Raw genomic sequence first — 24,084 nt, 5'->3', positions numbered from 1 at the left:
GATGCATATTTGTTCAGGGAGTCCTAAAGATGCCAGTTCCAGTTGTTGAGAGCTGACAGGGTTACATCAAAATTCCCCCTCACACGTCATTATAAAGTTCAGACAGAAAGTTTTGAGACTCTTCTGTAGTGTCTTGCGCGGTCACCTGCTGCCCTCTAGTGTCCCAAGCAGGCGTTGCACACGCCCCACCTAACCGGATATAGCGTCTCGTTTGACCTTCCTTTTTTGCTCCAGTTACGTTTGACATGATTTTCGGACTTTATCCGCGGTGAAATTCTTCCCGATGGGAGCGTAAAATGCAAATTCTCATTTTGTAAATGGTATCGCCGTGCAGGTAATCGCCTTTTCATCTGAGCTGACCCTAAAAAATGTGCTTATTGAATGTCAGTAGTAGAATTTTCTGGGGTACGCTGTGCCATTCATTCATGTGGCTTGCCTCATGCTAGGCTATGCTAAAGGGGAAGCTAAAGAGTGCGGACGTGATAAAACAGGATAGCAGTGTTTTATCTCACGTTAGGCCTCTCGTTGTTGAAATATGTCACAGTCTGCGGTCTTAATGAGGCTTACATTGTTTGTTGTCAGTCACGCGACGAGACACAGTTGGACACAGCTGGAGTTGTGAGGTAAAAAGGTGTTAAAGGTAACGCTATAGTGTTCACCTTCAGGTGTTTATTGAACTTGACACCTGTTGTTGTAGCTGAAAATACCAATGGCTTGGATTTATTTTGGAACATAAGAGTTGTCATCGCTGAGTTGTTTTATCACATTGACACCGCTATTTACGGCTTCGTCCTGATGTGGCATCTGAAAATTATCTGAACACATCTGGCTAACTATCACGCTGTTTGTTCTGTGTGTTTGCAGGGTAAACCAAGGGAACAATGGTGAAATATTTCTGCTGTGCAGGTCTGCTAAAAAACACCTGGGACCAAGTCTGTGTTGCTTTCTGGCAACGATATCCCAACCCTTACAGGTGAGGTGAGGGGTTTATGTGTGGATACGCATTCGTATCAAACATCTTTCTTATAGCCTGTAATATTTTTTTAATGGACTGTAAACTGCACCCAATAAGGCAACAAAAAGTCACCTTGCAATGTGAAGAGCCTACAATTTTAGAGTCAACGTCCCAAACCCAGCTGATCGCCTCTTTCTGTAAGCACTAGATGACTGTGGGGTGGAAGAACTCCATTTTAACAGGAAGAGACTAACAGGTCCAGACTCCTCTGCCATGCTAGTTGGGGGAAGGGAGAAAAAAGGAGACAAAGACACAGGGATGGAATATAGTCTGCATTATCATAGTTTTCCTAATCTTTACGCTTAAATGCCAAGTGTTTTGAGAATGCGACATCATCAGTGTGATTTTTTTTTTTTTTTTTTTTTTTAAACTTCCCCTTCATATGTTTTTGTTTAAGATAAACAAACCGATATAGCGATATAGAAAAAAAAAAGATAAAATTAAAAACACATTTTATGTATCCAAATGTTCAGTAAACACTCCAGTTTAAACATTTTTTTTAGCATAAATATGAGACTGTCATGGTGTGATGATCAATGAATTTTGTTTCACTTTAGTTTCTTATGAGACAACTTTTGAGACATTATGTTTTACAAACGCAACGCTCAGAGAAGTCATGTGACTTACAGTCAGGTATATCTCCCAGACTCGGTAAGAGTATTCACCAACACTTCCTCGTGCTTGTTCTGCTGATTCATAGGACGGTTTGTGTATTCCCACGGCATTTTTTCCACTTGGTTCATTTTTGTTTTTATCTAAAGTCTATTTATTTTTATTATTAAGAACATTTTTGTTGTTGTTACTTCAGTGAACAAGATTCTTTTTACATCTCTTTTTAGTTTTACATTACAAGAACAACATGATTAGATTACATTTTAGCATTCACCTACTGAGATGGTTAAGTGGAAGATCCTGGAAAATCATTTTCAGGAAACGCATAGTTTTGACTTTATTTTGCCAATTTTCTGCTGAAGATTGTTCGCATAAAAAATTTAATGGAGATAAAAATAATAATAATAATACTTTAGGGGACCAAGCAGTTTCTAAATAGCTCAGTTTCTTCATCATTCTGCCATTTTTACCAGCCGAACTACCATTCGGGTAATAAAGGGGGAAAAAAATCACCGTAATCAAGTCACAATGAGTGTGAAAGCAAATGTTAGTTGTGCTTTTAATTGAATCATCAGTTTGTCCATTTAATTGAAGCTTAATAGTTCTTGTCAAGCTAAAAATACAGTGTCTAGTTTAGTATTTCTGTGTTTGTCACTGTTTCATAGAATGTTTAAATGTAATATATTTCAATTTTGAACTGTTGTGTGGATTAAAAACGGTAAATTCTTATTGAACTGAAGCAAAAATAGAGATTTTTCAGGATCATAAACCTAAATAATCCAGGTTTCACGTCATCATAATCCATCCGTCCTTCTTCTTCTTCTTTCACAGTAACCATGTCTTGACTGAAGATATAATTTTCCGAGAGGTTACCCCAACCAACTGCCTCATTTCCAGGCGTCTTTTGACCAAAACTAGCCGTGCCCCTCGCTGGATGGAGCGCTACCTTCCAAAGCACATGGCCAGCTCGGCGTACATCATCGAGGACTCCATCGTGGACCCTCAGAAAAGGACCATGACCACGCTCACGTGGAACATCAGCCACGCTCGCCTAATGGTACATTGGCGTTTGTGTGCCTTAAGCAGCATTCATCAGCAGTGCACAAAGTGGCACCTTTGGCTCATTTTGCTTTTGTTTTTTCTCGCTGACAGTCTGTAGAAGAGCGGTGTCACTACAGAATTAACCCTGAGAATGGCAGCTGGACCGAGATTAAGAGAGAAGCTTGGGTCTCCTCCAATGTCTACGGGCTCTCTAGAGCTATTCAGGTCAGTGGAGTAAAGCAGAGTGCTGCGCTACATAACAGCTGAGGGAAAGTAGTCGGGGGTGACCGAGAGTAACACTCGCCCACCTTGCATTTGTTCTGTATTTAGAAACATAATACAGTGTTAAGATGCAACAGCTGAGCAGCTGAAGCTGTCGGCCAGGACCTGAAGTAGTAAATGACTTATGACAGAGAATTACAGTAGTTGTTGACAGCCCATATATGAGGATGTGAGTCATGTGTTGTTATGCCTCATGCATCTTTTATAACTTTGTTTTTCACCTTCCAGGAATTTGGGCTCGCAAGATTCAAGACCGGTGTGACAAAAACCATGAAAGGCTTCGAGTATGTGCTTGCCAAAATGCAAGGTAAATTATTCTTGGTTCTTATTCCCATTTTATTCCTATTGTAAGTTTGTGGCTGATGCTAATATGGGTTTTCCAAATCGGTTCAAACTGCTCAAAAAAATTAAGGGAACACTTGATCGCCTCAGTGTAACACATGAGGATTGGAGCCCAACGTCCTTTAGCAGGATTTGTGCTCACACACCAACACTGTGCTGCTGGAGTGGCATTTCCTGGAGAACACTAGAATTGTGAGCGGCAGGCGACATAGTGCTTCCCAGCATCTCCAGACACCTTTATGCTTGTCACATGGACTCCGTGTCAGTTTGCGTCCTTTGAAGAGAATTGGCACTATCGGAGGCTGTATAGCATTGTTCTGCTGGCACAGGTCCCACTTAAAGACACTGGGACTTTATGCCATTTTCATGGAGTCTGTTTCTGATGGAAGCATCGAGGTTAACACGTGTAGCCCTCTGGAGCTCATTCTTTAGGGCTCTGGCAGCCCTCCACATGTTCCCCCTCACACAGAGTCACATAGTGGGGCTGCTACTGGGGTGGATGGCCCTGGGAGACACAGCAACCCTTCTTGCAATGGCATGTATGGCTGGAATACTGGAGGAACTGAACTACCTGTATATGCTGAATGGATTGCAGCTATTGTATCAGTAGTGACTAGTGACACAAAGAAAATGTAAAGTTAGAGAAAAATCAGTTGGGGAAAAGGTGAGAACAATGGTCTGTGGTCATCGTCTTGCAGAAGTATTCTCTTTTTGATGGTTGCCTTCTCTTTGCCTCCCACTTTACCTGTTGTCGCTTTTATTTATCCCAAAGCAGGTTAAATGGAGTCAGTGGTTGATGCTTCCTAATAGGACAGATGGATATCTCTTAAGTTTAACTGACTCTGTGTTAAACTGTGGTGATCAAGTGTCTCCCTTTTTATTTATTCATTTTTTTCTGAGCAGCATAATATAATAACATCAGTCATTCGTGCATGGAACTGCATATTCTTCTAAAATAAGGTGACTGTTGCTTTTTTCATGAATCTGGAAAACTGATTATAGTAATAATTGGAAGTGTTGGCTGCTTAGGCACGAAAACCTGGATGAATCCAATGAAGAGCTGTGTTTTGTCCCCGTGTAGGTGAAACTCCATCGAGAACTTTAGCGGAGACGGCTACAGAGAGGGCGAGAGAGACGGCGCTGGCTGCTAAAGAGAAAGCCAAAGACCTCGCCTCGCATGCCCAGAAGAAGCAATACGTGTGACAAGCTACACAAATAAAGTGATTCTGCAGCAGAACTCACCGATCCCAGTCATGGTTAGACACCTCTGTGAGGGCGCATCCAACTGAAATGGTGGGTGGACCATAAAAGACCTGAGCTGGGTTAAACAGCCTGTTCCTGCCTCCCTCTACATGCCGCACTATAAATATATTGCCGAGCGTATCTACGCCACATCACCTCAGTATTTACCAGAGATGCAGGTCTTAGACAGGAATGGTTGGTTATTACTGGCGCTGCCATAAAATGATTGAAGCTGTTGTTCGACCTTTGCTCCAGTCGTGCCCATTGTCTTGTTTTTTGTTTGTTTTTTTAAAACTCCGTTCCTTTGAGTATGCCTCGTCTAAAGCAAGTCACGTTGTCTTTAAAGCTCCAGTAGATAAGGTCACACCGAATTTGTGATTAAGGCATTCTCGTTTATGATTGGTTTTATTTAATCTTGCATACAGTTGCTGGTTTAGTTCGCTCTACAACACTTAAATCGCATTACTGCAGCTGATCATCTCCTTGCCTCAAGTTGGACTGAAGAGTTTGGTACAGTTGGTGTCATTGCTCAAGAAGAAACCTCTGAAAACTTGAATTGTGATTGTGCATTTAAAAAAAAAAAAAAAGGCACAAAAGCTACCTTGAACTGTACATTCATCTAAGCTCTGGTGATGCAACCCATGCAAAAATGTGTCCTTTATCAGCTTGTCAATAAATTGACTTTGTCTTTCTAATCACTTTGCTGTCTGTCAAGTGTATGTCTGTGCGCCAGCCCTGCTCGAGTTAGGGGTGAATGGATTTTTACCTCTAAAATGACTAATAACAAACACAACAGCAAATAAATACAGAAAATATTTATTCATTAAAAAAAAGGAAGCTTACATCAGTAAAAAAATGCTACATAATATTACTGGGTGGAGAGACGGATAAAGTAATAAGGCCTCTTGCATATACAAAAGTGAATTGAGGGGGTAGAAAGCACCTTAAGTTATTAAATACTAGGGGTCGACCAGTGTTCAGAGTTTCAAGGCCTTTGAAGATAAACTGTAAATAACAGCCCATCAACACCAATGTTATACAGTAGTGCAGCTGCAAGCTTGGAGCAGCTCCCGGCACCTGCTGCAAAGCTGTGTTTCCATGCTGAAGCGGCAGAAGTTGCAATAAACACTGCGATGTTATGTGTTTCTATGACTACAAGCACGGCGATTTTTCCCAATTACACTGAAAAATCGAACAATGCACCTTTTTTTTTTTGTTTTTTTACATTGATGCAATTTACTAAAACAAATTAACAGTTTATGTAGCCATAGCTTGCCCAGAGGCATTTCAGCAAAGTGTTAGGTTTATCTAAAAGTTTCAAATATCTGTTATCGGTGTCTTTGAAACTAAAAAAATATAGGTCGACCCCTATTGAATACACAGAAATGAATATGTAATACAGCATTAACTACATAATCATTAAAAGTACAAACTGCCTACCTGACTGGTGAATTTGTTATGTGTATAATTAACAATTTAATTGATAAATGCACAAGTGAAGGTAGGAAAGACTTCTAGGAAACATTAGCAGTGAATAAAACTGCCATTAGGCCTCGGTGAGCAGCTCCCAAGTGCTCCTCTCACAGTTTTAAGTTCTTAAATTGTGAACTAATTCATATTTGGCAATGTTACTGAATTTTCCTGATGTCGATGTGCAAATATGACCTGCTTCTGTTTGCTGCTTTCAAATCTTTTTGAGACAAAACAAGTGCAACATTTGGAAATTATGTGCAATAGAATAAAAAGGAGCAAAGTATATGACTGCACTTAGATATACAATAGGACACAAACACAAAAAACCCCGACATAGCAAGATTAATGTTTAAGTGCATGCTAAACGTGGCATACTGAGATATAAGCTTAGTGCTAGGTAAAAGCTGAATAGTATACTAAACCAGATCTGATTTAAGGCAGAATTCAGTACAGACATTCTGTAGTAAAGAATAAGTTAAAAGTTTAGAATAAAAGCCCTTATCTGAATTTTAAAAGCCCTTAAAAAAATGAATTATTAGAGCTGCATGAATGATACGAAGTTTGACACCTCATGGCTTTGGGGGAAAATAGCATTAATGACTGATGCTAGAACACACACGAGTATGTGTTTGGTGACGACACGGCCCAGTGAATTTTACTGCTATTCAGTGCAAATGGACACTTCTCTTTCATAACCAAAGGTTGGCTTTTAGCTTTTTGTCCGACGTGTGCTGACAAGAGAATGCCAAAAAAATGTTCAGTTGTACAGTAACATCTTCTTCCATTCTCCCCCATCCTTTGTTTTTGGAATGTTTTTCCTCCTCTTCCTGTCCGTCCGGTGACAATAAACCAGTTACCACTCGTGTACTGCCGTCATAGCCAGGCCTTTTCCAGGCTGGAGTAACAGTGGTCCGCGCCGGTGTGCGTAATGCTCAGTCCATCAGAGTCCACAAACACAATGCTCTCCACATCAACCTCAACGTCCTCTGCAACAAACCCGAGCACAGATCCGATCCGTCAGCAGAAATACGGCAAACTTCGCTTGTCACATTAAGCTTGAACTTGCAATTTGCCTTTGAGGAGACAGCCAGCTCCTAATAGGACTGAAATAATTTGAACGTGAAATAAAAAAAACCCGAGGGGCTTACCTCTGTCTGAGTCCGACCTCTCGGAGGACATGGTTGACCCCTGGCTGTCGTTCCTCATCCTCTCCGTGCCCCTCTGCAGCTGCTCCAGCCGAACCCGCAGCTCTTGCTGCTCCCAGCGCAGACGATCCTTCAGCTGCTCTGCACGCTCATCCTGCTCCTGCAGCTTCTGAACGGGAAAAAGGTGCAGGAGCAGAGCAATGAAGAAAGGATAAACAGTACAGGCAAAAGCAAAAATTGAGATTGCTAAAAGCTCTGTAAAATGCACAAAACAAGCCACTTTCTATACACACAGTATTCATATATATTCAGAATATTTAATGTTCTTGACTAATTTAAATGCTTAACTTTAGAAACACCAATTACATGCATGTCTTTGGACTTTGGGAGTAAATCGAACTACCCGCAGAGAGCACATAGACAGAGGGAGAACATGCAAACTGCACACAGAGAGGCTGGATTTAAACACAGGATATTCTTGCTGTGAGGCAGCAGTGCTAACCACCACACCACAGTGTTACCCCACTTCATGATTCAGCATTGTTCTCTGTTTTGTCTTGTGCGGTCTCCCTTTAACACGTATTGTGTCCCTGAGAAAAGCACCACATTTTAAACATGGCTGGGATGACAAGTAAACCAAACTCGAGTCAGATTCAATGCAAATTCAGACATCTCGCACCTTTATGTGAAGCTGGGCTCGTCTCAGCAGGTTCAGAGTGGTGTTCCTCATCGAGTCCGATGACAGTGGGACCTGCTTCTTCAGCTGCTCCAGGCAGTGCCTCAGCTGTGCCCGTCTGCAAAGCACAATGAGAAAGAAGTGAAGCTGCAAATCCACACTTCCCTCTTTTTGGGGTTTTTTTAATCTCTTGATCTGACACACATGAACTTTTACTGTAGCATTACGAAGAAAAGCCCATTACCTGTTTTTCTCCAGCTCATTATGAACAGATCTGCAAACAAAGTAAACAAACAGACAGTTTGGTCAAACATTCACAACAGTGCACTCCTACTCAGCAGCTACTGCGTGAGAGGTATTCAAGGTTGAAAGGGTGCCTTATCAAAACTGAAAGTCAGACCGAGCCACACCCTGTCGTCAGTTATTTGTTATGTAATGCATTCACCTATTGCCACCAGCAGATATCTTCTTGCTCTTCTGCTTGCTTCTCCTGTCGAACTGAGCTGGACTGAGAGGCAAGACGGAAGCATACCCATGTTCTGCCTCTGCGCAGGGAGACGCATCACAGCTGTGTTACACAACAATCGCCGGCAAAATCACAGTGCACACTGGCTGCGACGTTAAAGGTGCCCTCATATTAACATGTGCGAATGCCGGTGGGACAAATCAACTTTTATTACGGCGTAATTAAAGTGTGATATACTATCCGTGCTGTAGGGGAGGTGGGAGAAAAGGAGGCTGAACGCAGTCTACCGTTGTCATCAGCTGGACGTTTTGCTTTTGGCGCCATCATCCACTATCTGTTCGCTTTTATCCAACCAGCCTTACAACCTCACGCGTAAAAAAGGAGTCGGGATAGCGTCTACAGCTAGTAAGCAATGAATAAAAGTTATACTTTATAGGCTTTCCTCATCCCCCCCCCCTTTCATTCACCGGAGCGAACGCTCAGCGGCGCCCGGATTCATTTTCAAACTGGTCCAGATTGGCGCCTTTGAGTACAAAGATGCGACCGATATGTAGGTCAGAGTCAAATGGCAAAACACCGCCCAAAAATAACCTTGCACCTAGAATCCAGGTTAAATCTTAAACAGCTGCACGGTATAATGTTTCTACGTTATGTGTAGGTGCATACTTGCCGCCGGTTTATTGTGGATTCATCGTTGTTTTAACAATAACCAATCAACTCCCCTCTCTAGGCTGACAGTTGACATAAAGCACTTACCCCGCTCTCTTCTCTCCAGAAACTCGGCAGCCCGAAGAAGCACCTGGATGTTGCACACTTGTCCTTCCATTGTTTTGGTTTTTTTTGCTCAAATGAAACGGCAGCAGGTAAACAAGCTACTGTGGTACAAGCGTCAAGAGCCCGAAGTGGATGAAGCAGTGTCTGAGCTACGTCCTCAATCCACACAACGCTAAACCGGTGGTGCGTTCAGGAGCCCCACGCAAACTCGGACATTTTCAATAAATTGTGTATAAACATTCCAGGTTATACCGTTCTACGTAATATTTTGACTAAATTCTCTAACCACTCGGATATTATCATTAAACTTATCACGCCACATGCCCCACACTATCTATCGATTCATCCAAATCAATATGCTTTTCTTCTGAAAAGTCTTTTTATTAGGGTCAAAGTTGAACTTCAGAAAAATAATGGTCAGCAGGATAGCGTCAGCGCTTTTTGTTCTGTTCAAATTATTTTTCATATTTCCCTTCATGTTCAACTTGCATTGCTAAGTAGTGGTGTTTTTGTCTGTTTGTTTTTCTAAAAGTCGTTTATGGCAAATTTGCTCATTTAATCCAGGGAATTCTGGGTTTTGGTGGAATCTGTACAATCGTTGTTTGCAACCTAGAATGCGCCATATGTCTAATGTTATGTTAGCATTTATGTAAAATCCTATGCTATGCAAATGATAAACCAAGAAATAATGCTATAATTGTACTCTTTATATATAACAAACAATATCTGTGTTATACCTCCATCAAAATATTTCCGAAAGCACTGAAAGCACCTAACACTGATTGGTCCCTGTCCTTCCATAAAGTTTATTGAAAAAAAAGTCTTTCACACGGCACTATTTTTCTAATTTTGTTTATCGACATTGTCAATGATAACATTTCACAACAAGATGATTGTTTGTGAGGTAGCTCCCGTTACCAAACCAACTCTTACACATTTATTTCAGTTCATATATTTCAGTTTCACTGTCTCCCTCAACGTCTAAAAACAGCTCAAGTCTAAACATTTTATTTCGATAACAAAATGTTTAAGGATAGAAAACACTCAAACGTGTTACAGTTTGCTCAATAAAGACAATAAATAATAAAAAATTCAATAAACATTATATATACCAATGGAAAGTGGGAGGAGACGTTTGCCTAACTAAATATGGCGGCCCCTGGCTTCACCGCGAGAATATGCTTGCAGCCGCATACTCCATGCGGGAGTGAAGCCTCTTTGCCAGCAGTATGTTTAACCTTTGAACTCCTGAGTGTGCGAGTCCTCCGCCATATTGACTGTTGTCTTGACTGGAGGAGATAGAGAACATTTTGAGGTCCGAGAAGAAACGAAAGTGTGCTCTTAAAATCACCGAAACTGGTGCAAACTTGGTCAAAGCGTACTATAAACAAGGTCGTAATGGCAAGGAAGAAAAGCAAGCAGCAAGGGGTCGCCCAGAAGGAGCTTGTGCCTGGACAGCAGACCGCTCCGAAGAGCCCCGTCTCTCCCGGCGATGCAGCTGGCGGTGGCGGCGGAGATGCTGGGCTGGATAGGCTTCCCACTACCAAGGCGAACCAGGTAGCTAGCTGCGAGCCAAACGCTGCCTTTAAAATAGGCTAGCTAGCCTAGCTAGCACTACTCAGCTAATCCAAGCATCCTCCATTGTGCTTCTATTCTATCAGCTCAATCATGGAGAGGTGCAATTATATGCACCCGCTTCTTGGTGGGAAGCTATTTTAGTTGTAATTTAGCAGCGATGTATGTATACCTTTATGTCGTGTGAATTGTAATTAAATAAATATTAAGCTCAACTTACCGAGTAGAATAGTTCCCACCAGACGCATTTTTAGGCACTGTGATCACCATTGCAGCCAGTCCCTTATACCGGACAGGTGACATTGTACCTCGGGCAGGGTCGTCCCATTTCCATCGCTTACAAGACTTCATCCGCCCAGCTAACGTTAGCCAAGCTATCATCTTCAGCTAGCGTGCTGCAAACGTGCTTGCTGCCTGCACTTGATCCCCTCCACAGGACCTACTCAGCCAGCAGAGGCTAACCAGCTACTAGCTAATCAACCAGTTAATTAGCTTAAAAACTTGAAACATAACGGGTTATCAATTAGGGGAGCTGTCAGACTAGTTCCTATTAGTTTTTTGTCGTACCAGAATCAAGTATCAATCTGTAACAGGAGCTAATGTAAAAAAGTTTCAGTATAAGCAGTTAACTTGTGAGCTAATGATGCTTAGCTGAATCAGAAGTGTCTTTGATGTTGAGGGTAACCGCTTAAAATAAATAAATAAAATTTATCCATCTGCAGGCTGGAAAACTGTCTTATTAACAACCAGCTGATATTACACCTGGCCTGAGCTTTATAACCTGCAACCTGTCCGCTGCAGCTGGGACCTGTTAATTACATTTTTATAACGCAAACTTAAGCCCCTAAACGGATCGATCAGCTTTTTTCCATAGAGCTTTTTAGTACTGTACCAAAAATAATCGAACTAAGTCCTAGCATAACAGTGAATGTTCATTTTTATGTAAACTGTTATGGAGAAGCTCTATTCATGATTTCTTAAGGTACCACACTATATAGGATATAGCCAACTGTACCTTCAAACTGGCAACACAGCACTTCTACAGTCATATAAGCACATGTTTTGATGTCTCTTGAAAGTTGCTTAGCTCTGGCTTATATTTCTAATATGTTTGTAATCTGGTATTCTAGATGTTTGTCCCTTTTGCAAAAGACATATTATTCCAATTGATCTTTAGTTTTTTCTCACCTGCTTTTTCCTGTTAAGGAGAACTTTTCCCTCATCTAAATCAAAGTCTAGGGACTGTGGGTGCAAGAGTATTGAATGAAATATCCCCCTACTGTAACGGTGAGAGAATGGTTGTGAATGTTATACACAAGGGTTAAAGATAGGTAATCCACCCTCATTGAACATTTAAACATTTATCTAGAAAAATCACCAAAACACCAAAGTTTCTTGACATTGATCGTTAAGGATGCAGTTTAATTTTGAGCTGACTGTGAATGTGTTTTGAATCGTTTCCCCCTAAACCATGAATTACAAGCATAATCAGTTTGCTTTTCAGGCTTTGATCTAGGGCACAAACCTTGATTGATTAAGCGTGGAGCATTGCAGAGAGTGAATCTACTACATAATTTTACTATGTGTTAAAGTTAACATGATGGTTAAATTACATTTATTTGTTATTGTTATTTTTATTTGTTTTTGTGGTGTTACTTTTTGCTTTTTGTTTGTTTTGTTTTTTCTTATGATGGTTCTGTCACACAATGCTTGCAAAAGGTCCAGCGAGGAAATAATTTGATCTTTGTCATTGCTTTTTAGCACTTTGGTATGTATTGCGTGCACAGTATTATGAGCTTAATTAATATATGTTTTAGTCTGTGATATCTGTTGCGATTATATGCATCAATCAGTCAACACATCTTATATATGGAACGCTTTCTTCTCTCTTTTTCTGCCTAGCCTATGCACACCTGCTGTCTCCTGTGCCATCGTGAATTTAAGGACTGGGGAGCGAGTTCTGTGAACGGGCTTCCCGGGGGCCATGGAACGAAGCTGGCCAACGCTGTGCCTGCGCTCTCCCAAGCTTTATTGCGGGAGGCGCCAGGGCGTAAGCTCGCTGATGCTGTGCCCTCACTATCTCAGTCCCTGCTGGGAGAGGTGCCTCTGTGGATCTGTCAGAGCTGCTGCAGGAGTGTAGAAGAGGAGGAGAAGCGGAGCACACAGGAGCAGCCAACACCGGTAAATAAAACAGGACTGATCTGGGTCACATGTCTGAGTACTTTTCAAAGCCTCTGTTTACTAATGTTTAGTTAAACTATGTTTCTTTATCCTACTGAGGTTACCTCATTATTAGTCATCAACACTGTTTCTGCAAAATAAATCTCTCTAAATCTCACCTTTGCTGTTAGGGCTGTCAAAAGGTGCCAGAGGTCACTTATTTGTTCAAAAGAGCCACACAGGTTGGAACTATTTAAATATTACATCATGACCACAAGAGGGCAAACCAATACCACAAATAAACCTGTTACTAAAGATCTAAATACCTACAACTGACAAAATAAGCAAGTATAATTATTAGATTAAGTTTTACTGAATGAACCTTTGAGGTTCTGAGAGAGCTCTGCTTTCAGTAACATGGAACAACAAGGATCTTTTCCTCAGAATGAGTTGTGAAGATAATAAAACCATTAGGAAACTATGACGTGAAGCTTTTATCTCTGGATTATTTGTTAATCAGTCAGGACAGTTAAGGTTCCACAGTCTTGGTCTTCTACAGACCAAAATCCCAAGTATTCCCAAATGGGACACCAAGTGTTAAATCGATCTTTCTGACTTGCGTTTGGTTGTCACCTTTATGGCATCCTTACTGTTGATCTGTTCCAAAACAAAACAGACCTAACCTAACTTGCCCGCTGTTACTGTTAACAGTTTTGTACACATATAAAACAGTCTGAAACTCCAGGTAGAACTAAACAACCTTTAACAAGTAAAAAAAAAAAACAAACAAGAAAATTTTATGGCTTGAGACCATTTAGCTGATATCCACCCACTTATATTCCCTCATTATGTAGGCTAAACCAGTCACTTTTATCCTTTCTTGCACCTGCAGCAGTGTGAAGCACGCATCTACACCACACAGCTGTTCCAGCTTTGTCAACCAATATGCAGTTTTGCAGGTGGATTATGCTCCGTTAACCCTGCAGCAGCAGTTGGTCTAACAACTTCTCTGCTGGAAACCCAGCTTTGCACTCTGCAGTTCAGGAGACAGATACTAAGGGTGCTCCCCCCCCCCCCCCCCCCCCCCCCCCCATTCATATTTAAAAATTTTTGTTCATTGTTCATATCTGCTAGATATATAAATTGTGATTAGAATTTTACGTACACTCATCATGGGCATGAGGTGTAAATCTAAAATTGTCTGCTTTAGATTTTCATTGAGTTCTTTGGACTTTCCCATTGTTCTGAGTTTTGTTGAACAAATCCTTCTTATTCTGACAAAGGTAAAGTTGTAGTCAACTGTGATTAGTGATTACTAACGAGAAATTAATAAGCCATGGCCTTGTCAAGCTAAAACACATTGTAGAAGCTTCAGCATTCACTCCTTAAAAGATTTAAGTGACTGTATGTATAATTTGACCATGTGTGGATTAGAGAAAATTTCAAAATAAATTAAAGCTGTGCACGAAGTTATTGTTTATGCACCCAATTACATCCTGGCAAAAGAACAGTTCAAATAAGTCATTAAAAACCCCAGAATTACCATGTAATTCATGTCTAGGATGAGTTTATATGAACCTCTAACCATAACTGTGATCAGAAAGGCACTTTGAGAGCACAAGGTCTACCAAGGTCAATGATTCTTCTGGTGTTTTTTTCCTAATGTGACAGAAACAAGCCTGCAATGAAGGAAAGTAATTGTCTGCTTTGGTTTTTCTGTAATCTCTGCTGCATATGTAAGACAGAAGCAGCCAATAAGCTTTCTTTGTTAGTTATTTTTGTAAATAATTTACATGGAAAGCATTTTTTTAAACTTAATATATCACAATACTTCAGCTGGACTGCTGATGAGTGTCGTGGTCATGACGTTTTGCTGACATGTGGGTTAAATGTTAAAAGTTTCAAAATGAGAACAGCAGGCAGAGTTGCAAAAAAGTGACTTATGGTGACTTAAAGCATTCTTTAATATGTGTTTTTTTTTTCTTAAGTATTAAAGCAAAACACGCAAGTAAAATGATTTTCATTGCTTATCTGCAAGTTAGTTGCAGCTGCTACCAAACTGCAAGACACTGTTTGCAGCCACATGATTTATACTGGGGTGTTTTCTTTTTGTTTGTTTATTTATTTAGGTACCGTTGTCACACTCTTCCTCCTGTAAGTCCCAGAGCTGTGGGAACGGTTACCCAGAGCAAAGTACTGTGGACTGGGACCCGAGTTCTTTCCTGTCGGCTCACAAACTGTCGGGTCTCTGGAACTCTGCCCACACCAACGGAGGGGAACACTGCAACCACAGCACTTCTTCACACTCACAACAAGGTCTGTCGTCACAGAGTAAAAGAAAAGCATGCAGCGACTGACAATAAACGCTGAAAACATCACCATCCTGAATTTCAGGCTGTGTTGCAAGCTTCAGTTTTGGCAAATGGACAGAATTTTGGTTAGATTTAGTTCCTTGGCTGTTTTAGCAGTACTGTGTGTGAGGTTCATTTTAGGTCACTTTGTTCAGCTGTTAATCGAAATGATCATAGAAGAACTTAAATGCACGATGTAAAAGATTACACTCATTAAAAGTCAGCATTATAGGACGTGCAGTAATGTTTTAATGTTAAAAAATGTAAAGACTGTGAAATTGTTTTTAAAATACAGTTGCCTGTGAAGGTCATCATTTATACAATGTTGAGAAGGAAATCATGGGTACTATTTAGTTTGTGTAACAACAAGAGAGAGGAAAGATGTATGGAATGAAAACAGGGTTATACAGCTCGATGGCTCAGCAGTAGGAAAGACTGATGGTGGGATTAACAACAGCTAAAGCAAAGTAAATGAATAGAAAGTTATAAATACGTTTGTAAAAAAAGCAGTTGGAAGACACACTTCATCGATACATGTGCAGGTATTCAGGCCACATGTCAGAGGAATGGCTCATTCTTAGGGATTTCATCTATTATGTGCAAAGTATATAGTTTTCTTTTTAAGGAATTACTTACATCTTTTGGTTGTAATATTATAGTAATGTTATATCAGCATCAGTCACAAATCCAAAGTGAAAGAGTTATGCTGGCAAAACTCGAGTTCAGTTTAATCATATTGATTAGTCAGAAAGAAGCATTTATTATTAGACCTCACAGTCCAAAACTCAAGTGTTAATCCTGGAACATGTCGTCATGGGTTAATGCATCATCGCGCATCAGCGAAACATGACAGGTAGACCACGCTGCTTGGCTCCCATAACATTTTTTATTTTGCTTTTAATGGAACGCAAACATCCATCATAGCTCATTTTTACTTCATTTCATTAGCACTTACACACTTGCAAGCACCTTGCCTGTTTTATTTCAAAGTAGAAATATGCATTGTATAGCATTTTAACTCAAGTGTATAAACAGAATGAAACACAAGTTATTAATCAGGCTTTATACAGTTTTTACATTTCTGTTCCCGAGAAGAATGCAAAATATTTAGTTAGGAAATATTGCATTTATATTTTTACACAAAAAAATCCCCAAATCTGAATATAAGAAATCAAGAGAGGAAGGTGCATGGCGATTTTTGATTGGATAAATCTTACTTAATTGTAAGAAACTGTTTAATGATACTAATTTTCAAACACAGTACAAGTGTGTTAACTAAATTGTTTAAACAACAGGATAAATAAAAGAGTTTCATACTGTGAACTGGGTTTATGATGATTAGCAGGAACAAATATTTCATTCATTTCAGTTTATTTATTTATTTATTTTTAATTCCTTAGTAAGGGCAAGACTTCAGAATAACAGACAGAAACTCCACAATTCCCCATTGCGCAAGAGCTTGGTGAAGTGTAACGTCACAGTAATGCAACAGTGAACAGCGCTGAACAGCAAGTTTCTCATGTATAACCATGTATAAAAATCCAAGGAGGCACGTGCAGAGACTTGTGCACGTGACACAAGCCACAGACTTTAATGTTTATTCAGTTATATTGACATTAACAAACTTTGAGAGTCAGCCTCGCTTCCCAACTGGATTAATCCTCAATTTTAAAGTTCTAACGCTGCGAGTTATGCACAATTCACAGGAAGTCTCATTAACTGTTTTTAAAGTTCCCATTTCACATGATGAATGATGCATTCAGTGGGAATGGATCATTAGGCTGTGATTTATTACTTAGACCTGACAAACAACTAAGATGACTTTGTTTTTGTCTGATTTCTCACTTTTCTTTGCTCCCTTCAAAACCCTTTCCCTGCTGCGTAAATGTGATTGAATTTCTAGTTAAATATTTGGATGGTTCATGGCACCAAATGGCATTTAAAGAGGAGTAAGTGAAAGACTAGTTAAATGATCCATGCCCTTTGTGAAGGCGGCTGTTTCCTTCTAAAATAGACTGGTATGTTTTCCTTAAATTAATTAAGAAAGAATGAAGCTGTAGGAGAGGTGTTTAGCTGTGAAATACACTACCCGCATCCTAATTGGCATCCCAATTATATTTCGCTGTATATAGCAAAAAATGTTTAGGCAGGCATTATGTTACGCGGATTTGTAACTTCTCCTGGCAAGTGTGTGTGATTACCAGTAATAGGTGCAGTCAGTTTTGCACAGCAGAAATAAGCATGTTAAATAAATTATTAAAATTTAGTGCTGTCTTGATGTTATTTTAGCTAGCAGAAAGGGATTTATGCTTCGGGACTGAAAATGTTTTACATAGCTGTTTTCCTTTTTAATGTCAAAACATGTCTCCAAAGAAAAGAGAGTTATTTTTTAAAACACAAACTGCTCATAGGCGGTAAATTCATATTTACCCATGGTGAAAGTTAAAAGCACTGTTCCCCTTTATTTGTAACGGTCTTTTTTAAATGTCTGCAGGTATAACAGGAGTTTCAACCTGTCATGAGAAAAGAGGACTTAATGAAGCGCCAGGGAAATCGGCTAAAACGTCAGGGAACAAAGTATGTCCCTACAGTCACCCATCAGCCCAGAATTCCAGTGGATCCTCTGCTGGGAACGCACTCTCTACCTCAGCAGACCTTTGTAAGACCACTCCCAAGCACTTCAAGACCATGTGCCGTCGACCAACGCCACCAGGTAATTTTATTCTTCAATGAGTTCAGGAGCTTTTATTAAAGCCAGCAAAGAAGAAAACTCAAGTTTCAAATCAAAATGTGCAGCATTAAAGTTAAGAGTGTATAATAGGCGAATGATTTAGGTTTAACAAGATATTTTTATTTTAATTGTTTCTTTATTTTTGTCCTTTAATAGAAACACCTAATTATATATTACTGTAGAAAACACAGTAACTGTTCTTTCAGACTTTGCAAGCCTGTAGTTGTATTTTGCTCTGAGCTCATCTTTGAAGTGAACTTTAATAGGATACTTTAGCTTACAGTCAAAAGATTAGTGGACCTGAAAATTAACTGATGTACTTTAGAAAGAGATGATTCTGTATGTGTGACCTGTGACTCATTCATATTCATGGTTTGTTATTGTCCAGGTGAAGCCTTCCACCCCAGTGACCACCATCAACATACAGACTTATCGGTACCCCCCAACAGTCCCACCGGCCTGTCTTCCCAGCATTCCTCTCTCCTACCCGCAAAGCCGAACTCTGGGCAGCACGGCCACGTGACCTCCTCCTGTGGCACTGGCGTCGCAGCGCACGCGCCATTCTCCCCTCTGGTACCAAACCTCCACGGCCCCGCAGCCAAAATCAATTCTCTGAGCCCAGATAGCCCAACATCTGTCCATAAACCCAGCCCGTGCAAAAACTCCCACATTCCCGCTGTGAACGCACAACACAGCAAACTGGGCACGTCTGTCGTGGGTTGTAACCACTCCTGTAATGGGCACAATCCGGGAACAGTAGCCACCTCCAATGTAGGTCATGTAACACCTGGGGCATGCAGGTGAGTTTTAATAATCAGCCTTGTTTTTTGTCACTTATTTAGCTGTGTTTATTCAGAGAACAATTATATCCTAAGGGTTTATCATTCTTTTTTGTAGGGATCAAGCATGTAAGGGGCACAAGGTGACTAATGGGACGTTATGCCACCCTTCGTCTGAGCTGGAGGAGGGTGAGGATGAAGACAGCAGCTCTGAGAGGAGCTCCTGCGCCTCTTCTTCCACAAATCAGAAAGACGGGAAGTACTGCGACTGCTGCTACTGCGAGTTCTTTGGACACAATGCGGTACGGTTTGATCGACCACTTTAAAAGTTTTACTAACAAAGAGGTATGCTTTTTCATTCATCAAATGTGACTCTGTGAGAAGAGCTCAGTATTGTGAAATATTATTTGCTCACAGCCTCCAGCTGCACCGACCAGCCGAAACTACGCCGAGATCCGAGAGAAGCTTCGCTCACGACTGACACGGCGTAAAGAGGAGCAGCGCCAAGATTCAGAACTGACAGTGGCTGGTGCCATCGACAACCGGGACGTGGACGAGCTGCTAGACTTTATAAACAGTTCTGAGCCCAAACCTGTCAACAGTGCCAAGGCTGCCAAAAGGGCTCGACACAAACAAAAGAAAAAGGTGTGGTAATTTTATTGAATGTGTGTTGTTTTCTGTTTTTCCAGTTATAGTTCAGTCATGTTTATTTACGTCTAAAGCTGAGATTATTTGGCGAACTTTAATATTTAACATGGAATCTATTAGACCCATGTCAATAACATTTCCTCTTATTGAATAGGAAAGGTTAACTAGACACTAGCAGCTCAATAATAGACTTCAGATGAGATTCAGTGCAAACAGCAGGAGAAATCTGCAAACACTTACTCTGGATTAGTTACATGCTAATCCTGTGTAATCTCATGGGTAGGTGGGCCTCATTAATTATATGTGGGAGGAAGAAGTGATGAAAAGCACATTGCAAAGAAGTAAGTGCAAATTGATGGAGAAGCAAATGATGGAAAATTTCCTCTTAGATAGCATCAAAGACAGTTTGATTTATTGAAAATATTTTAAATTTAGATGAGACACTGCAGCTAAAAATTTTGAAATGACCAGGATCTTTGCATATTCATAAAATGTGGTCTGATCCTTCTCTCAGTCAATAGACAAAATCAGTTTGATTAAACTAAATCCACACAATGTACTTGTTTTGTGGAGCAGGGAAATGATGAGGTAGATTTTGGACTGTCCCTTGCTACCAAACTTTCATTATTTCTGGGACATATTAATTGAACATGCACCATCTCAGCAGGGTTCATTTGAGGACTCTGATTTCTTCCAAAAAACTGTCTTCTTTTTCAACCATTCGTTGGTTTATATAAATATGCACAATGTTTCATTGTCTTGTTGTATTGCTTAACCTCTCCTAAATGTCAGAGAATGGTCTGCTTTTCCTCTGTTTGTTGCCCTTACTGTTGATTGAGTAACTCCAGCAAAACTCTAGATATAGTTTTTAGCCTTTTCTAGCATTGTACATTACTGTAATTCTTCCTTTTCCCTCCTAAGGCCCGAACTCTTCCACAGCATGCATTTTTAATTTCTCTTTGATATTTGGGCTGATTGGGACCTGATGAATGTAAAAACAAAGAATTACCAGATTTTTTTTAACCTGATTTTTGTTTCTAAGAAAAATGAGAGCCACATATGAGGATATTTGTTTCAAATTTCGATAGAACAGTGGCAGTATAATGTTCTCGTAAGTGGATATCAGGCCCTTGTAGAGCAAAATTGAGTATTTGGGTCTACATAACCCAAAATGTGATGTCCACATATGTGGACGCCAGGTCCTAGGAGGTTAAGGTCTTGTTAAAAGGTCACTGTGGTTGATAACCAGACTTTGTATGCCTTTATTTACCATTAGTGGCACTTGTACAACCCATGCTTACAATCTCCCCTCCTTAATTAGAACCGTTGAGTCTTATCTTTTCAAGAACTCATTAGCACAAAGGTCCATTGACTTTTTTTCAGACTGAACTGAGAATTACTCAGCGTCTTCTATGAAGACATAAACACTACTGCTTTTTGTGTGGTTAGTTTTGTCAGAATATGTTTTTCTGTTGTTGTGACTTGGGTGAGATAAGACCGCCTCTGAGTAATTAAGTATTCTTGCAACTGTAAGTGACAATATAATAACAGATTACAGATATTTGATTTCAGGCTTGGGTATTTTCTAATACTCAGTCCTTTAGATACATTTTGGTCAGTATCAACAAAGTCCTTTAGGGTATATATTTTAACTTTATGCAAGTGTTCAGTACAGAGTCCTAGTGTCTATGTGGGTACCGTTTTCACTTTCTTACCTGTACCATGTCTGTTGTAGGAAAAAGCTCAGCAGGGCAACACGGGCGCTGCAGGCAGTGACCCCCACTCCAATCCATCTGAGCCTATCGACGAGCCCATCCCTGATGGTTCTGAAGCCAGTCGGTTGCTAGACTGGCCTCAGCTGGAACTTGAACGCGTTAATAGTTTTCTCACAAGTCGGCTAGAAGAGATTAAAAACACCATCAAAGACTCAATCCGGGCATCGTTTAGTATGTACGACCTCAATCTGGATGTCAATGACTTCCCAAAGAAAGCAGCCACGTTGGAGGGAAACCATTTACTGTCCCATCTGAATGGTTCCTCTGACTTGCAGCAGATAGACCTTGACCTCTCTCCTCTTTCGCTGGGAACCTTTAAAAGCCACCTGGACCTGGTTAACGGATGGGAGGACACAAACATTGTCTCATCTTCTAATAGCACCACCAGCACCACCACTGCATCAGGGGTTAGTGCAACTACAAAGGACATCCAGCGGTTGCACAGTACCCCTAGTCTCTCTAAGCTCATAAGAGTTCGCTCACCAGAAAGATGCACTTCCACTGGATCTGACAATTTACCACAGGTGCCAGCTCAAGCGACAGCTAAATCAAAAGAGGACGCCTCTGATCTTAAGAACACAACTGTTGGGAGCAATGGTGCAAAGTCAAAAAAGAATAAAAAGCAGAGACAGGAACAGTCTGCGTCAGAGCAAAATTCCAACAAACCAACCAAAGCCGGCTCTGGTAACGAGGCACAGAAAACCAATGAGTCTAAAGAAACGGCATCTAGTGGCTCAAAGTCTGGAAACAAACAGCCCCAGCTTATCGCAGACCACCAGAAAAATGGGCCTAAGAAATCTGAAGAGGGCAGACCATCCAAATATGCAACAAATGGAGCAAACGGTGGCCCCTTGAGTGCACAAAGGGGGAAAAGCGACCCAGAGACACGAGGAGGCCGGTGTGAGCAGGATTCAGAGAGCAAAACACAACCTGCTATTCCAGCGAATGGACAACAGCAACAGTCCAAGGGGAAAAATAAGAAGAGCAAGAACAAGGGTGAAAAATCCAACAGTGCAATTGGTATGGAAAAGTAACTGTAATTGCATGCTTAATCACTACTGTTTTTTTAAATTATCTTGATGTTCAATTCTTTATGTTTATACTGTAGATGATGTATTTCTCCCTAAAGATGTGGATCCAACAGAAATGGATGAGATCGATCGGGAAGTGGAATATTTCAAACGGTAAGCTCATCACAATAAATGTCCAGATACGTGGAGTTTTTTGGGGGAGGGGGGGGTTTATATATTTTAGCTCAGCTGTTATATTTACATGACCTTTTCCCCTCTCTTGTTTGTCTTTTGTTCCCTGTAGGTTTTGCCTGGATTCTGCAAAGCAAACTCGCCAGAAGGTCGCAGTGAATTGGTCCAACTTTAGCCTCAAAAAGGTTTCTTCCAATGCAGCTCAATAACTTGAACGAGTGCCAGAAAAAAAAACTTCCCACCACAAACTCTTTCGGTAGAGCCCTATTTGGCCCAAGGCCATCTCTCATTCCCAGTTTTCTTCTCTTCCATACTAAGCCAAGGGACCCTGGTTCAAAATCATACTCTCCATTCAGAAGACTGAAACGTGTGGCTAACAAAGCCAGGGATCATACTCAAAGCCAACTCTACCCTCTGCTACTATTTGCAATGTTCACTAAGTAAGAGATGCAAAAGTGGAAAAAAAAAAAAGTCTGTTGAATCAACTGCATCCATGTGCTTAAGTATGTAGTATGTAATCAGCAACCGTACATTAAATAAATGTTTTTTATCACAAATCTGAGACATTTTAACGTCGTTAAACGTCTGAATTCCACTTGATTGAATTTGGTGCTCATCCATTACGTCCTACATTTCTATTTTCCAATCCACTCCACCAGTCGAAATAGACACTAGAGGCCATGTGTCTTATAAACACTCGTACCAGTCTTCTCTTCTTGGAGCAGAGGAGACAGTTACATTATATTACTTGCAGAGAAGCCGCAGTACCTCTGCTGGTTGCTCACAGTTTTGAATTGGAATAATGTTTAATGTTCATTTTAAAGAAAATCAATTACCGAAAAGTGACAATGCATGATTTTTCTGCCAACCTGTTTTATTATGAAATGAATGTTTGGCAGTTGGTACACCAGCAACACTAAAATGTTTTAAAATACATTTCTGTTAAATGTATTATTTGGCCAACAGAATGCATCCAAAAAACAAATCCAGTTAAGTATCCCTGCAGATACATCCCCATGCATGACGTGCATGAAAGAAAAATCTAAACACTGTCCCAAAATTCAGTGTCTGTCGCTTCAGTGTCAGTCCTCCTGTGATGTTAGTCTTGAACAATTATCTCTTATAAGTGATATCCAGTATACATTCTGTATGTGTATATCTTTAAAAGGACACCCTTGAACACGGTTTCTCAAACACTTTTTTACCCTTCTGAATCCCAGCAGTAACAGTACACCAGTGTGAAATGTTCATTCTGCCACTGGAACAAAAAACCTTGTTTGTTGTACATACTGAATGAATAATTTTTGCCCACTTGAGCCCTAGTCATGGGCTCTGTCTGGGATGCATTTTCCAACCATATTACTCACTTTCCCTTTACTGTGACCTCGATGGCACCCTCCACCTCAGCTAACCCAGTGAGACCCCAATCTTGATCTATGTTACAATGGCAAATATCACAAAGGAGACCTTTGGTTTTGACACCGGCCTTGAGTTTCACATCAGTATCAATGTTTTAGCTGATGGCTTTCATTGAAATGAATGATGTTTTGTTTTTTTCCTGAATCTGTGCTGAGATTTTGTTTTAATATAATATCTCTGATGCTTTCCAGGTTATATTCAATTAGAGAAGATTATCTTAATGTTTCGAATGTAGATTTATACTATACCAGTAATAGCCAAGTGTATGTTGGCTTGTTTCTTCTTTTTTTTAAGAAAAAAAATCACTTTTGATACTGTGAAAAATCTTTCGTTCGGAAAGATTAAAAACAATACAGTTTTGACAAAAAGTGTGGTG

The 24,084-nt window shown here is 40.4% G+C and overlaps 3 protein-coding genes across 4 annotated transcripts; 2 read left to right on the top strand and 1 right to left on the bottom strand.

Annotated features, from left to right (window-relative positions):
* Positions 1-197: 197 nt before the first annotated feature.
* On the top strand, positions 198-5,232 carry prelid1a (PRELI domain containing 1a). Its single transcript, XM_085290946.1, has 6 exons — positions 198-334; positions 865-973; positions 2,459-2,684; positions 2,780-2,893; positions 3,179-3,257; positions 4,374-5,232. Exons 2-6 carry the CDS (start codon positions 882-884, stop codon positions 4,493-4,495), a joined length of 633 nt encoding a protein of 210 aa, XP_085147072.1. The 5' UTR covers positions 198-334; positions 865-881; the 3' UTR covers positions 4,496-5,232.
* A 102-nt stretch (positions 5,233-5,334) lies between these two features.
* Positions 5,335-11,026, bottom strand: mxd3 (MAX dimerization protein 3). Its single transcript, XM_085290959.1, has 7 exons — positions 10,864-11,026; positions 9,051-10,357; positions 8,274-8,373; positions 8,073-8,102; positions 7,832-7,946; positions 7,156-7,321; positions 5,335-6,993 (listed from the first exon to the last, which is right to left on the bottom strand). Exons 2-7 carry the CDS (start codon positions 9,118-9,120, stop codon positions 6,881-6,883), a joined length of 594 nt encoding a protein of 197 aa, XP_085147085.1. The 5' UTR covers positions 9,121-10,357; positions 10,864-11,026; the 3' UTR covers positions 5,335-6,880.
* fam193b (family with sequence similarity 193 member B) lies at positions 10,299-24,076 on the top strand. Of its 2 annotated transcripts, none has more exons than XM_085290934.1 (10): positions 10,299-10,625; positions 12,546-12,824; positions 14,933-15,119; positions 17,649-17,867; positions 18,274-18,685; positions 18,783-18,966; positions 19,082-19,309; positions 21,048-22,107; positions 22,217-22,271; positions 22,402-24,076. In XM_085290934.1, exons 1-10 carry the CDS (start codon positions 10,467-10,469, stop codon positions 22,496-22,498), a joined length of 2,880 nt encoding a protein of 959 aa, XP_085147060.1. In that variant the 5' UTR covers positions 10,299-10,466; the 3' UTR covers positions 22,499-24,076. The 2 variants fall into 2 exon arrangements, with proteins under 2 accessions (XP_085147060.1, XP_085147054.1); XM_085290928.1 differs by having other exon boundaries at positions 10,300-10,625; positions 22,196-22,271.
* Positions 24,077-24,084: the final 8 nt, after the last annotated feature.

This window comes from Mchenga conophoros, linkage group LG2 (assembly GCF_057382185.1).
Source record: "Mchenga conophoros isolate Kocher_MC1m ecotype Shallow Benthic linkage group LG2, M_conophoros_male_GT1.1, whole genome shotgun sequence".
Taxonomy (NCBI): Eukaryota; Metazoa; Chordata; class Actinopteri; order Cichliformes; family Cichlidae; genus Mchenga; species Mchenga conophoros.
This window is presented reverse-complemented; position numbering and strand designations above follow the sequence as displayed.